Raw genomic sequence first — 16,664 nt, forward strand, 5'->3', positions numbered from 1 at the left:
AAAAAATAACAAGGAGAAAAATCTGACAGCTTAGAACCAGAAGAGATCTTAGGAATCATATAGTAAAGTGCACTAATTTTAGAATTGAAGAAATTTAGTGAGCGAAAGCGATAGTTATTGGCAGAGTCAAGAATGTAACTTAATTCTTCCCACTGTCCTCCTAGTGATATTTCACCAAAAGCTTCTTTCTCCATCTCCTTGGTGCACCCACCTCCAAACCGCCACATAAAGCTTACGTTCTACAGCAATGTTTAAGTTGGCCAAATAGAGTGTTAACATTTTGGCATTTGTCTTTTTTTTTTTCTTTTCTTCCAAGATTTCCTAAAGTCATAGTCAGTATACAAAACCATGTTTAAATGAAAAGCAAATGTTCTGGCATTAGATGATGGCTTGTCAATGAAGAGTATGGGTTTTTGGTGAGAAAATGGCTCTTGAAAGCCAAATGAGAAGATATTGACTGCTTGCTTAAACATCCCCGGAATAATGGTGTCAACATGAGCACAATTAATATATCCATAGCATGTGAGCAAGTAAGTGAACCAGGAGAGGTTTTACGCACATAAAAATGCTTTGAAGAGCCTAAGAATAATTCTTACAGTGGTGGCTACACTGGCAATTACCCAGTACACACAGTAGGCACTCGGTAAATGCTGACTGATGCTTTCCTGTTTTCAGGCTGCATGATACGTATTATAAAACACTGTAGACAGATGAGGATCAGAAGGGAAGGTAATTTCTGGCCTCCTGGTAACCTATTTAAGCCTTAACTGCTCTCATTCTCTTGAAGTTTTATTTTAAATCCCTCAGGAGGGACATTTTTCAGAGCTTCTGTCCTGAGAGTCTTTAAGAAGCAAAATCTTCCATCTTGTGCTGTGACTGAGCTGACTTTGCCAATCTTTGACCATTGAAAATAGTTTGGAGCCATAAGGGACTCAGTCAGGTCAGGACCAGAAGTGAGCAGAGAATTTTTTGTATCTGAATATATTTTAGCTTCAGTCTTTGTTGTTGTTGTTTAAATGGACTGAATGACATTGGAAGTGATTTATTACAAGTCAGTTGAAAAAAATATATATGTATACACACAGATCTACTGAATAGCAACTGATCTTTCTTAAAGAGTCAATTCATCATAGAAAGAAATATCTCACAAATTTATCCAGCAGCTGTATTCCCAATGGATGTATTCTCTGTGAGCTCTGCCATCTGTTCCAATTATTCCCTCATTGTTTTTGGTTTAAAAGCATGACAGGTTTATAACCACTATGAAAAATTCCTGGAGTGTATTTCTTTTCATCTGGGGGGCAGGGTAGGGGGTGTGGGAAGGGTCCTCAACTTTGGAACTTGTATGTCCGAGTATAGATGGGGTTGGCTGAAAGCAAACTGAACTGGAACATTCAAATATCTTTATATCATATTATATAAAATATAGTGATAAGCATCAGAGGGTCAGTCTCATTCACATGAAGGCAGAGTAATTTTCAAAGTGCTGAATTAATTCAGGGGTGTTGCAGAAAGGACCCCCTTGTTTCCTCCCCATTCACCCCCCCAAAAAAATTAGCTTTAGAGTTATATTCCATTCAATAGAAAAAAATACCCATTCATAGTTTCATATTAAAGTGAACATATTCTCAGAAGGAGTGATATTTGTTATTTTCTATCATTATTACTAGACAGGAAATTTGGTGGGCAAAGAGGGATGTCGAAAGGTGGTTGAGGTGGGGTTATGAATGGAAGATGGGATAATAAAAGTGCAGTTTTCAATTTTGTAATTTAGTCTAAATATAGTTCGATTGAGGAACTATCGTGGCTCCTCTAAAAATATGCAGAGTATCTCACAATCAATCCTAAGTTCTTGATTTTGGAAAGATTCTGGCAAAGGCAACCTACTCCTGGTGTTTTTATCTAACTTATGGCACATTTAACTAAAAGCAGTAGTGATGGAATTTTTAAAAATACCATCTCTCTATCACCCTTGTTATCTAAAATGAGGTGACAATGCTTGGTTAGGGAGATAGGACATTGCTTTTCAAATAAAAAGGAGGCATACTATCCTTTTAGTTAGTGTCTAATAACCCCACGGCCCCCTGCAGACATGTTTACTTAATTATAGGAGAGCTTACCACATACTTCACTAGCAATATTGGTATTTTCATCAGGAAAGTTATTGAAAATAAAGGGGTAAAAATGCAGATATAGGTTCCCTAGCCCAATCATTCTGTAGTAGATTTTTTGGAAGGTGTACATGATAACAATAATAGTAATAAAGTTACTTTCTCCATAGCATATATTTCTAACATCAGATAAATAGCAGGGAGTCCAATTGGTTGTATATTCATGGTAAAAGGTGAAGTAAGTTGACCTTTATCTGCTTAAACAAATTACTGTTGATCAAAAGTCTGAATTGGGATGCACACTTTTTTTTAATGAATTTATTGCTAAATTAAAGTATCAGGACTGTTCACCTAAAATTTGATTATTTTTTTCATGAAAAGTGGAATATATTACAACCTTTCACTCCAATTCCCACATGTACAATTGACTGACCTGAAAGACAGCTGCCCCCTTTAGATGAGTCGTGTGGTCTCTAACTCTCCATAGTTGTTACTATTCTCTATTGCCTCCTCATGCAGACATGCTTTGTTCAATTATGATGTCTGCTTGGTCTCTGTGAGCATTTGAATGTGCAATCCCTGTCTAATGTTGAGGGTTGAACTAAACAATCCCTTTCAAACAACAAAAATAATAACACACACAAGCAAATGGAAGCTACCTTAGGTTCTAAATTATCTGACTTGCCTATAACTAAGGTTATAAGATACCTTATTGCACTAGCCCAGTGGTTAAGATATTCCCTGATTCCTCTCCTTTGGAATGGTTATCAGAAAATTACCAATGACTTACTTGAGAAAAGCAGCTGCCACTCTACTAGAATTTTATCCAATACAGTTTTATATAGAGAGGGAATTAGTAATTATTCCTTGAATATAGAATAGAGTTCTATATGTTAGACATGCAAGAAGAGTTCACTGTATAAATCTGTATGCCTCTAAGGAAATAATATCCTCAGAGCAATAGTACAAAATTAAGGAACAAGAATATTTGGAGATTTTAGACAGTTATCATTGACTGAATCTAGCATATTGCCTGAGCAAATTATAATTTAATCTTTATCCTTTTAGTTTTACAGGTATAGTTTTGCTTTTATATCATTGACATGGAAACCTAGCCCTTCAACTTTTATCATCTATATGCATAATTAATTTTGTTATATTCCAATATTAAGTAGAAAAACTATATAAATATGTATAGGCACTGAAGAAAATAATGTCAAGAAGATGGATGAATTAAGAATATATTCTTTTAAAGATATTTGGGATAAAAATAATAAAATCTATAGACAAACATATCTAGTGGTAGAACTTGAAAGAAATAGTGAATTCAAAGTGTATTAGGTTAAATATCTTCACATTTTCAGTTGAAAACATGCCTCTGATCTATATGGGCATTTCCCTTATGTTTTAGTCCACTGAAGGCATCGTAGACCTTCTCAGGATGTGGAGTACATATCCCTTCTGTGCTTCATAATTGATATTGCCCCTCTCAGTCCTGGCTAATGGCTTGTCTCTCTTACCTATAGGCGTTCCCACTCCGTAACCTTTGGAGTCAATAAGGCCCCCAATCTGAGTGAGGTTGCAATTTCTCTGTGTCACATACTCGATGCTGGTGGACTCCATTAGCAGGGCATAGTCAGTGGTGAGTACTCGTTGTATCCCTTCATCATTGTTTTTTACCAGGGCAGTCTGCTGTCTGCTGCTCATGAGAGCCCACATCTTCTCGTAGGTGGAGATCTTTGACTTCTGCAGGGAAAGAAAGCACACCCACCAGCAGAAGAGTGCTGAGAAAATATATCCTAAAGCTATTTCAAATCCCAGTGGCTCAAAGAGTATAGGGAAGGTTCTTTCTCTTCAGGGAGGAAACCAGTATTGAAGGTCCTGGCGCTTTGGTTTGTAGTTGAGAAGAACTCAATTTACTCCAGAAAATCACTTAGAGACACTGAGGCGACTACTGAGGAAAAGGAGATCATGCCTGATTGATGTAAGACTTTGGCTCAACGTTCTTTTGTTGATTTCAGTTAGGGAAGGAAGAATCTTGGTATCAATGACAACATTTGCCTAATGAACTGTGGACACTTAAGAACAAGCCCTCAAAGTCCAATAGCCAAGGCGTGACTATCTCCCTCTAGGACTTTACTCATTTACTCCATTTCCTTTCAGTTGCTTAATTTCAGCAGGCATTGTTTTACTGATTTCTGATGTGTAAGTCTCAATACCTGAGCCAGCATTCCTTTGCTGGGAACAGCTCTGGGATAAATCACATGCTTTCTCTGCTTTATTTATGAAAGAGCTGTAATCCACTCTTTTCTGTTCTAGAAAATGTAGAATACAAATTAAAATTATGATCAGAAAATGTTTTGTACTCTATTTATATGCCTCTTAATGTATATATTCAATTTTAATTGCAATTATATTTTAGATAATGAGGACCGAATATTTCTTCTTTTTTATTCTTTACTTTTTTGATAGTCAATAATAAATCTTCATCTTTTATTCTTTACTTTTTTGATAGTCAGTAATAAAACATATATATATATATATATATGCATCTATACATTCCACCATCTCATTATCTTATTTTCTTTGTTAAAAATGCTGCCTAAGTTTTCATATTGCTTACATACAAATTTTTTATTCTTTTGAATAATGATCTATGATTACACATTCTACATTTTACTCTGTAGTTTCCATATCATTCCAATTACTTTTCTTTCTGAATTTGTCTTCATTTGCATCAACATTCCCCTCCATTTATTTGGAAATGTGGAAGACTTTATTGGAATTACTGATAATTCGAAGCTAACTCCAGCTCTCACACATGTATATGGTGCCCACACATTAGACAGCTTCCTTGGCAGGCACAGGGTGTATCATCTTAGGAGTGCTGAGAAGCTTAAAACATGATTTGGGGCCATAAGAAATACAAGTAAATGGAATGCCTACAGAATCGACTCTAGCGTGGGTATTCATGCTCAAGTGTTCCTGGGGGCTCCCTCATTTCCTAAATCTATTTAAGACCTGGGTTAATGCTGTAGGCTTTATGAGTTAAGGGAGGACAGATGGCTTTATTTTGGATTGTTAGGCATTTGAAGAGCCCCTTGAGAAAGGTCTTGTGAGACAAACAACAATTCAATAAACAGTACCTTATAGATACTAGAATTTTATGGAAGCCATCCTGTCACGATGAGGCCCCTGTGAGTTACTCCTCAACCTCAGAGATATCTGCAAATTGAATCTCATGTCTCCATGACAAAGGCATTTTGGGGGGTCAGGGTTATGCTTCATTTGTTGTGCTATTTGAGCCTCTAAACATCTGATAATGCTACATTTATCATAAAGAGCCACTTGTGCAAGTGCGGGGAGGTCAGTCTGTCTTTTGGCAGTAAATACACAGCTGGGAAAATTACTTCTCTGTCAAGAAACTACCTTAAGGGAAAATATTTTTCTTAGAAGAACAAAACTTTAAAGTTGTCAGAGCTTTAGAAACTGACTCATTCAAGCTGCCATTTTCAGAGAAGAAAATTTTTGGCATAGAACGTTTGGAGACTTTGTGAAAGTGACAAAACTGGTTTGTATCAGAGCTAATACTGGACCCCAGAACCCCTGATATCTAATTCAGTGCTCTTTCTACTGTGCCATGCAGATTTTGGGTAGGTGAATGTCCATGTTGCCAAAATTCTTCCGAGTTGTGACTCATGTGAACACTTGACAGCCCGCAAAGTCATCTACTCTCAAAGATGCATCCGCTGATAATGCCTTCAGTGCCACCACCATACCTAAGAGCTACAAAACTTCTAAACTCTTACGCTCAAATTTTTCCTTGTATCACAGCTCGGTAACACAAGTCAACATGTTCTTCACACCACACTTTGAGTAGCTCTTTTCTATTGAGCTAGAGGTCATGGATTTTATTCAACCATATTTACTTCTTCCTTCTTGAAGTAGAAGGTTGATCTTGGCCTGAAATCCTTGAGATGTTGGAGGGGGAACCTCGCTGGCATGGACTCCTTTGAACCATCAAGGGAAAAATTTTTTCTTAGTAAGAAAACCATCACTTGCTGGAGAACTTGGTCAAGTTCTAAATTCCTTTGACTTTCTCCTGCTATTCTTGCTCCAGCCTAGTAATGGTCAACATAATAGGACAGAGAATAGCACTCTTTTGCTTTCATTTAATGTTCTTTTTCATTATTTAAAAAGTTTGCAGTTTTGGAGCTCTATGGTATTCCAGATTTGGAGTTATAGACTATTTGAGAAGCTGGGGAGCTTAGATATATAAAAAGACCCAAAATGTGACTAAGGAATAACTTTTTGAACAATTAGAAATATCTGTAGATGGCTCAAGCATCTTAAGATATAGTGGGTTTTCTACCACTGGAAACCTATAAGAAGAACTTCATAGCTGAAAGAGTTTCACTTAAGGATCCTTCAACTTCCAGGTTTGGCTTTCTAGACCAGGGGTCGGCAAACTGTGGCTCGCGAGCCATGTGCACCTCTTTCGGTACATACATGTGGCTCTGAAGTAAAATTGAAAATGAAAATAAAACTATCATAGTTTTATTTATAAAAATTTTAAAGGATATCATTCAGGTAATGGTGATTTCATTTGTTTTATGGCTCTCCAATAATTTTTAAATTGTTGTGAGGGACAGGATTGGCTCTTCTGTCTCAAAAGTTTGTTGACCCCTGTAGACTGGTATTTTCACATAATTTATGCATATCTTGACTTCAAAGGCAGCTAATTGACATACTGGGGTCATAGTGGTTAGTGAAAGAGCGAATTCAAAATAAGAGTCTCTTTCCTCACTTCTGAGCTCTGTCTACTTCATACCAGGTTCTGTAAAGTTTATCTTTTGTTAGATCAAAAAGTACTATCTCAGGAGTAGTTAAATTAGATTTATTCCTTTTAAAATAGATTTTCCATTTTAAGGCAAATCTTAATTCCTAAAAATAGGAGCATACTTCATGAAAGATTGTCATAAATATTAAAAGGCCAAGTAAATTATTTGAATGACAGTCTGGATGTTTTGCACTTCTAAATCGTCTATAGTCTCAGCATGCTAAGTTGCTTTAAATAATACATAATTTAAAAATAGAAACAGTGATTGCCTCTTATTTTACTGAATATGTCAAAGGTTAATTAGAATATTTGTAAAGTACTCTGAGCTTCTTAGCAAGTCACTAAAACTGAAAAGGCCTCATTTCTTAAATCTGAAATCATCCAGTTTTGTTTTGTTTTTTAAATCCTGGAGGGGCATCAAGCTTAGATAAATTTATTTTGCCTGTTTAAACCTGATAATGTGGCTATTCTGAAGCTGATGAAACATTGTTGACAAAGAATAAGCATTTTTTTCATCTAAAATCTGTAATAAGGAAGTATTACTTTATCAGCATTTGATGACCATCACTTCTCTTGTTTCACCTGTAATTCATGCAAGTTAAACACTCACTGGGAAATTATTTACAATGTGTTTGTATGAAGTTAAAGGCTACTTATTGAAAATTTTAATAATAACCAGCATATAGAGTTTACTATATCCCAAGCACTAGTGTAAACACTTTGCATGTATTAGTTCATTTAATCTTCACAGTGATCATATGAGAAGGATGCTATTATTACTTCTTTTTTACAGATGAGGAACCACAACATTCCATGAAGAGATGATGAAGCCAGGGTTTGATCCCAGCAATCTGGTTCCAGTATCAGTGTTCTTAACCAAAAGGGACTCAACTATTTGTCTTAATACATAGAACATCAAACTCATGATGTGGCTAATGTTTCAACAGAATTAAATTTTCTGAAGACATCATTGCAGTAAGTAGCTGTGGCATCTTTCTGTTACAACCAGAGCTGTTGCAATCCTTATAATCATCATATAATGTATGGCAACTATTTAAATGAATTTAGGCAGCTTACATTTGTGTGGATAAAAAATTAGACAGTGTTTTAAGAGGTGCAATAGTTGGAACCTAGAAGAAAATGTGGATATTGTTTATATCTTTTTATTTAACAGTATTTTGTATTCCATATAGTTCCATTGTTTTCAGTTGCAAAGTATCTGCTATAACAGGTAAAGTATGTGCAATTCTAGAATGTAATTATGGTCTTCAGTCTGATAGAACCTCCAATTTATAGATATATCCCTCTAATATCTTATTTTTACTGAGACAAGCATTACTTATCACATTATTTCTTCAACCAGGTTATGGGGCTTCTACAGTGAAGATGTATAATCTTATTATTCAATAGAATGAATAATATGCAATTCTACTTCAGGTTAATGTGTCTGGAGATTTTATATATAGAACTATGTTTATATATGTTTATTTTTACATATATGCTTACCCCCACACACATAACATACACACTGGGAGAATTTTTTATATTTGATCTTTGTTATCTTATAAAAAGTGATCTAAATGTGGTAAATACAGAGGGTGCCAAAAAATGTATACACATTTTAAGAAAGGAAAAAACTATATTAAAATTGTAGTACTCAATATATACCGATAACAAAACATGAATACAAGTCATGTGTATACTTTTTTTTGGCACCCCCCGGTATATGCGTATTGAACAAATGAAGTACCCAAAACAATTATGTTTAAGAATCTCCATTATACTTTTACTTTTGGTATACCCTGATCTAAGAAAACCTTAAAAATCAATGGAAATCAGCTATGTAGAAATCCAAACTTGTGAAACAAATATTTAGGAGGTGAATAGTTGCCTTAAAAATAACTACTTCCTCTAACACATAGTTAAATATATTATTAAATAATAATTTTCATGGTATTTTTAAAAATATGATTTAATTTACAAAAATCACTTAGAAGTAAGAGTATTAAAAGAAATCAATTGTGGTATAATGAGAGGCCTCTGTCTTTCAAGTATATCTAATATAATCATTGTAGTTGATTATACTCTTGAGTTGAAAGTTATGACATTTGTGGAATCTCTAAGGTTTTAAAAATTCATGTGTTCCCTTTAAGAAATTCCCTCGGTGGGATTTCAACACCTTTGCTCAGATATTTTTCATGTTTTTCTCCTGCCTGGAGTTAAAGATTGGTCCATTATAAGCAATGTAGCTGGTTTTGACAAAGGTTAACTTAAACTGACCTCATGGATTTCTTTCCAAACAAATACATTTTTAACCTACAGGGACTTAACATTTCGGGATACTGATGATAAAATTAGCTGGATCTTTTAAACATGAGCTAATAGCTCTTATGTGAAGAGTGACTTCCTATGCAGGGAAGTTTGAGAAATATCTTTCATCTTGTGCTTTCTTAAATGACTATTTCTGCCTGGAACCTGTCTCCCCATAATGGCTCATTGCTTCATTCAATTCCACTGGTGCGGTGCTCAGTAACTTTCTTGAAATGTCTTTTGGGTTGCTGACAGCACCTAGCCACTCTCTGGAAAGAGATTATAAAGGTTAGAGAGTCCCTTATTCCCACAGCTGGTCCAAAGTTCCCAGACCATGAAAGCCAGAAATGACAAGTCTGTTATGACTTTTTAAACCTATTTTATCCAAGCCATTTTAGACTGAATCATGATCTAATCTATGTAATCCTCTGGCTTGGGTCTGAGAGGATAGTGATTTGTTACAAGGCAAACTTCTACTGAGATTCATTTCTTACATGAGTATTTCCTAGCCAATGTGGCTCACAAGAACTTCTCCCGATGTCCACACCGCTTCCTGTCTGCACAACACACGCTTCTTAATCACGTGTTGCATTGTATTCAATAGGCATATGTGCATCTTGTCCCTCTATTGCTATTCAGGTCGTCAAGTCTTGTACAGAATTGTATACCTGTCCCCTTCCTATCCTTTACCATGCCAATCTCAAGCACTGGTCTTATTGAAGATTCGGGAAAAAATATAAATTGAGTTGAATTCAGTTAAACTGCCTCGCTCTGTTGCTCAGCTGACTTCTGAGGGCAGCCTCGCCATCTGTTGCCTACCCATCTGGAAGTGGCTCTTTTGCAAATACAATGTATAGACTCTGGAAGGGCTTTTAAGGACTCAGGTCTCTGTCTGGCCTGGCCTTTGAAGGTCTTTGAAATCTCAGGCACTGGCACCTGCTCTGGACTTCTCTGTCTGGTGGACACTGACAGGAAGAAAGCTGAACAAAGACCAAACTAGAGTTTTGTTTTGTTTTGTTTTTTCCCAGAGGGATTGATAAATTAGGGCTAATAGCTAGGGGTATGGGTTGGGTGCTAATGGTGATGATGTTGGCGATGATGATAATACTATCTCACTTTTTCATTGTTTATAATTTACCAAGTAGTATTGTAAGCACACCACCTGTATTAAGTCATTTAATCCTTAAAATAATCTTTTGAGTTAGATATTATTTATAAACAGGGAAATTGAGGCACAGGGAGTTTAAATAACTCGCCAAGGACTATACAGCTAATAAGGAGTAAAGTCTGAATTTGAACCCAAGCTGTCTGGCTCCAGAGGATGCAATCTGAAGTGCTTCACTATAAGTTTTAATTGCAGAGAGCTGAGAAACCAATACAGTTAATATATAAGTAATTAGTATTATCCCAAGTAGAAAAAATAGAAGAAAGTTTGTTGAAAATTTAAATGAAGTCTCTTGGAGTTCTGAATTATTAATACACTAACTTATAAAAAGAGTCCATTAATTAATTGATGGCCTGACAAGGAGAAATAAACAGTCCCCTGATTTTGGAGAATTTCCTAAAACATCTTCAAACAGTCTCTGGACATCTGTTTAAAATGATCTGCCCCTCTTTAACTTTGTCCTTCCTGCTAATTGGCCTAGAGGTGAAGGACATGTTTTGACCAAGTAGGTATTATATTATTCACAGTGCTTAAGTCTTTAAGGCTCAGAGTGCTGGTGACCTTGAGAAAATTCTATGGTTAATGAGCATCATTAACTGAGTGACATTGGCCACACAACTTAGAGTTGTTCTTTTTTTTTTTTTTTCCTTAATGGACAACATCAGTTAGAATCTCAGAGTGTCCTTTTAAAGCCTTGAGAATGTATGTGGAATTGAATTTATGATTTAACCCTAGTTCTTTTGTGCAAACTGAGTCAATGATCAATGTTTGTTCCACATACAGAAACTCAGTCAAGAAAAAATGCTTCAGCCTCCCTTGTCTCATACTCAACAATTGCTTAATGACTGTCAGTCATTCCCTCAGACTTACCTGAATTTAGATGATGGATAGTGGAACCTCATCTGAGATATTTAAAAAAACAAACAAACAAAAAGACCCAAAAATTTGGGTTTTTTTGGAACAGTGTGTTTCTCCAGGACCCATCGGCTCCAAGTCAAATAGTTGTTTCGATCTAGTTGTGGAGGGCACAGCTCAGTGGCCCATGTGGGGATCGAACTGGCAACCTTGGTGTTATGAGCACTGCACTTTAACCAACTGAGCTAACCTGCCGCCCCTGGGGTTTTGTTTTTTTTCACGTTGAAAATCAAATATCCCAAACCTGAACTCTGAGGTCAGACTGTCTGCAAGAATAGCAAAGTCTAGGAAGAAAAAGTCAATGGATTTTGATAGAAATTTCAGTGAGCAACTTTTGGTCACATTTTTTCAAGGAGAAACTTCCCTAAAAAACATCCCTTGCTTGTGGCCCAGAGATAAAATGTGAGGGATTACCAATTTTGTTTGTTCATAGATTCTGGTAATTTCTATAGTCCTTTCCTTCTTGTAACTGCCTATTCTTTTATTGTAAAACAATTTAGAATCAACTTGAAAGCAAAGAGACAGGTTTCTACTATTTGGATGCTGCCAAAAGTGTGTGTGTGTGTGTGTGTGTGTGTGTGTGTGTGTATGGATATGTATTTGATTTTTTTTTCCTCGGAACAAAAGCACTTTAAGTTGCACTGTGTATGATGAAAAATGCTTCTTACTAGACATTTTCTTGTACTTGAATGGACATGGGACCCATCTGAGCAAACGGCTCATGTCCCAGCAAGGGAGCAGAGTGTGCCTGGTTAGATCAGGCAAATGCAACTTTCCTTATTCCTTTTGCCGCTCAAGAGAGGACATTGTCCTTGATGAAGAGAGAATGGAAGAGGGGAGGGAGGCCCTGATGGATGTCAGAGGTGAAGCATTTAATGTGGAGCCAGGTCAGCATGGAGTCCTCTTGACCATAACTGCTGTCACTCACTGACTTAGGGCGGAACTACCCTGAGAGCTGAAAGGCTGCAACATTTCCTTCCCTTGTGGAATAATCCAGTTTAAGAACTCTGAGTGTATATCCCTCTGCAGCTTTCTGACAGCTCGCCTCCCTCAAGGGGAAAACTAAATTGGATTTAGTCCTTGTTCTCTGTTTGCAAATAAATTCCTTCCTGATAAATAGGGTTGCTGGGCTATGAGCTGACTGTGGCTCCAGGCACTGGGCAACAGTGTTTCTTCCTGTGTGAATCTCTAAGGATCCCTCTACTGTGGTCTGAAGGTGTTCCCCCAAATTCATATCCCCATACTGTGTTTCCCCAAAAATAAGACCTAACTGGAAAATAAGCCCTAGTGTGATTTTTCAGGGTGCTTGTAATATAAGCCCTATCCCAAACATAAGCCCAGTTAAGATCGTCAGCCAGACATGACTGTTGGAATAAATGTAGATTTTCGTACATGAATAAATGAATAAATGTAGATTGTTGGAGTAAAACTTAACATAAGACCCGGTCTTATTTTTTGGGGAAACATGGTAGATGATGGTATTAGGAGCTGAGGCTGTTGGAAGGTGCGTAAATCATCAGAGTGGAGCCTTTATGAGTGGACTTTGTGCCTTGTAACAGCCTCCGGATAGACCTCTTGCCCCTTCCATCAGGTAGGGATACAACTCAGTCTATGACCTAGAAAAATCCCTCACTCTTGTACTTCCAGCTTCCCGACCTGTTGTTTGTAAGCCATGCCACCTGTGGTTTTTCGTTACAGCAGACCAAACGGACAAAGGCACGTTTCCACCTCCTCCCTATCCTCCCTTTCTCCCCCTCTCCCTCCTCTGATAGAATTCCATCGCTCTGAATTCATTAGTGCATTTGTTCATTTAGCAAAAACATATTTCCTCAGTGCCTACTTTGTGCCATGCACTGTCTTTGGTTCTGGGACGGTAATGCAAACAAAGCAGACAGTTCTCTACCCTCAGGGACCCTACCTTCTAGAACTCTCTGAAGTTTTACTGAACCCTGGCTTTTCCATCACTCATTTTGAAAATTTTGGCCCAGTTATTTAACGGAGCTGTGCCTTGTTTTCTTCATTGTACACTGTGGATAATATTAATACTTACCCCAACTGGCCTTTATACGGCTAAATCGAGATAAAATATGAGTATGTTCAGCATTTAGAAGCAGAGTGTGTGGTTATGAGTTAGTGTGCGATACGTGTTGTTATTCTCATTGTTGTTGGCGCTATCATCACGTTCTTTCTATCTGAGATGCATATTACCTCATCATTTGCCTGCTGACCTGAGAGACCACTTTCCCTTGTGCCTCATTTTCAGGACAAGGGGGCAAGCAGGAGGGAACCCTGACTAAAACTGTCATGAGACTGGCGCATGACTGTTGTGGGGAAAAGCACAATCTAAGCACACCTTCATGTGGTCACCCCAGGGTCCTGCCAGGAAGATTGGAAACCAGCACTTTTTATATTCAAAGAGGCATGCGAGCAGAAACAAATCAAAGTGAGGCTAAGGGATGCTTTGTGAATGCATAGATTGTTTGCACAGTGGCAAAGTCACTGCTTTTACAAAGGGCAGCCAGCCACTCCCTCATCTGTATTTATACTGCGCAGAAGGCGGGAGCATCTCCTCTACTTGCCCATTTCCCCATGCTTTAAAACTTTTTGATTTTGGTGAAAGAGGTAAATCATTTCAGATATGAGAAAGACATACCCAATTCTACGTCGGCAGTGTCCCTCTGTCCTGCATGCCTTGCAGGTGACTTTCCTGGTTTCTGACAAGCATCATGATGAATCACTAGCTTGGGGTAACTTGTGTTTCTTCACACCATTGATTTTTAGGAAAATCCAAGCTTTCAGAAGCTTGGAGAACCATGTATTAAATGTCATTTTTCCTTAAAGGAACACTATCCAGGGAAGAAACAATCACCATACTTTATACATTCATTAAATCAATGACATATTTCTTAAAATGAAAAGAATGTTTAAAGATGATCTTTTTAACATAGGGGGAAAGCAAATCCTAACGTTTTACATTAGTTTTTGATAAACCTCCACATGTAGTTTACTCTTAGAGTAAGGCTGTCTCAATTAACTTGTATTATTAATTATTAAACCAAATTTACTGCATAGGTGATACCTATTTTGGTGAACCAATACTGTTATGCAAAGAAAATGCTTAATTTTTCTTACCCTAAGTTTTTTGTTTCTAAATTAATATTCTTCACAAGTCTTTGGCCACTCGGTCCTGGGGTGATGATTTTGATTTTTGGTAATCTGGGTGTGAAACCTTGACAAAGGTGTATTTGGAGTTTATTTTGGTTACTATTGCTGTTTTCCTTTTTTTCACAGGCACCTCCTAAAAGTGGGTTCTAGCCCTTCTCTGTCATAGACCAAGCATGTGACTTTGACCACATAATTTAGCTTCTGAAGGCTTTGCTGTCTTCATAAGTAAAGGGAAGGCCTGAAATTTGTGATCTCTAAGGTGTTTTTGCCATCTCTAAACCTCCCTAGATCTATTTAAATCCATTCTTTCCTCTCCCCGCCCTCCCCCTCCCCCCCCATGGGAGCTACAGTGTCTGAAATTTAATAATTAAAGTACCTAGGTTTATTCCCTAAGCAAGGCAGAAATCAGGTTCAGTGCTCTGAGTAAGTAATTTAAAAGACATGAGCAATGAAATGCACTTGACACTAAAACTATATTGACTCAAAATTAATTCTCCTTTGGTGCCTCAGAAGGCACTCCCAGCTATTGGAAAGTTTCTGGCCATGCTGGGCATCCTGTCCTCAGTGCAGATGCAATATTAGACTGGAGTCCCCTGTTTGTTTGTTTTTTAATTTTAATTGTCCAAATAAATTGCAATATCAACACATTTACTTGTCATCTGTTTCTATCTCATCAAGTATAGGGCAGAGAGAATAAAACTACGATATTCAAGTATTCTGGTTGTCAGAATTTCATATTAAGGACTCTTTATTTTATGGGTTCCATACATGAGTGATTAATTAATGAGTAGTTAGACTGTATTTGAAAAACACCATGTTATTTTTGTTTGTTTGTTTTTTCCTCATATAAAGGCAAGAGATGATATTGAAGATACTCATCTGTGGATCTGAGCGTATTAAATCAGGGATAGAGGGACCAAAGAAATTGCTTCATGCTGACTGCTGAGGGCACATGGGTTCCTTGTAATGAAATTATGCCCTTACAATTTTTGTTTTACAATAAAATTGCCTAGCACTTTGTGTTTTGGGGAGAGACCTTTCTATTTCACATTCCCCTCCACCCAGTATGAGGTAACCATTGAGAATACAGTGTCAGTTTCTTACCTTGAAGAAGGTCATTGTCGATCCATCTCTGACCGCCCCATATTCTATCTTGGTTTGCTTTGCCAGATCATCTGCAGAATCTATGGGGGATTCCATTCTCTCTACTGTCAAGAAGGCGGCCAGATTGGCAGTGTAGGATGAAATGATGATTAGGGTGAAAAACCACCATATCCCTCCAACTATTCGAGTCGATAGAGCTTTGGGCATCAGCTCTGATCCTGTGATGGTACCATCAGAGTAAGAGTGTTAAACGGAGTTAGGAAAAAAAGGAAGACTTATGATTTAAACTGGTCTAGGGAGATAATGCATTTTGGGGACATAAAAACTGTAAATCCATCAAGGACTTGCTGTCTTGCATGTAGGTGAAATTGATGCATTTTTTTTAAGAAAATGGAGCAAAATTTAAATGATTTTATCATTAATCACTGCTGCTGCTTAAAATGTAATTTATTGACATTTGATGGCATTAAATAGTTTTAACCCTGAGATAATCTATGTCTAAAATTTATAGTTAATTTATTGCTTAGATTTGAGTTTGTTTGCTTGTTTTGGTTGAAAAATCAGTCCCCAGACTTCTGACCTTTTATTACTGTCTAATATACATTTTATTGTGTGAAATAAATGTCCTAGGTATTTACACAACTATGAAAGCTTTGAAATGGTAACTTATTTTTATTTAAAGTTAAAGAATATGAGAAATTTTCAAAAGATTAACATGTCATGCAGTTTATTATATGTTCTTTAATAAAACAGTGGGATTTTACAAATCAATTTAAATAGGATGCAGTGATATCTGACAGTAGATGAATCTTTTTTATTGTCATATTTTACTTTTAGATTGAAAATTAGTTTTTCTAATGTAGGTTCTAATTTGACTGAAAAAGAATATATTCACTGAAAAGCATAATTTTCTCCTTAAAGTACTATTTCTTTCTTTCTTTTTTTATATTTTGATTGTATTTTTTTATTAAATTATTTTTTATTATGAAATACACATTTTTTAGAATTAGTTTCAGCTGTACAACACAGTGCAATAGTTATACTTTTTACCCCT

At 36.7% G+C, this 16,664-nt stretch overlaps 1 protein-coding gene across 5 annotated transcripts in view; it reads right to left on the reverse strand.

Moving 5' to 3' along the window:
• The window catches only part of GRIK1 (glutamate ionotropic receptor kainate type subunit 1), a 366,775-nt gene that overhangs the window by 19,515 nt on the left and 330,596 nt on the right, over nucleotides 1-16,664 (reverse strand). For all 5 annotated transcript variants that reach the window (XM_019654982.1, XM_019654979.1, XM_019654980.1 and 2 more), the window contains 2 exons: nucleotides 15,611-15,828; nucleotides 3,632-3,857 (listed from right to left, as the gene is read on the reverse strand). In XM_019654982.1, the coding sequence (XP_019510527.1) occupies nucleotides 3,632-3,857; nucleotides 15,611-15,828 (444 nt within the window). The remainder of the gene's footprint in view (nucleotides 1-3,631; nucleotides 3,858-15,610; nucleotides 15,829-16,664) is intronic.

Source organism: Hipposideros armiger, unplaced genomic scaffold, assembly GCF_001890085.2.
Source record: "Hipposideros armiger isolate ML-2016 unplaced genomic scaffold, ASM189008v1 scaffold_233, whole genome shotgun sequence".
Lineage (NCBI taxonomy): Eukaryota > Metazoa > Chordata > Mammalia > Chiroptera > Hipposideridae > Hipposideros > Hipposideros armiger.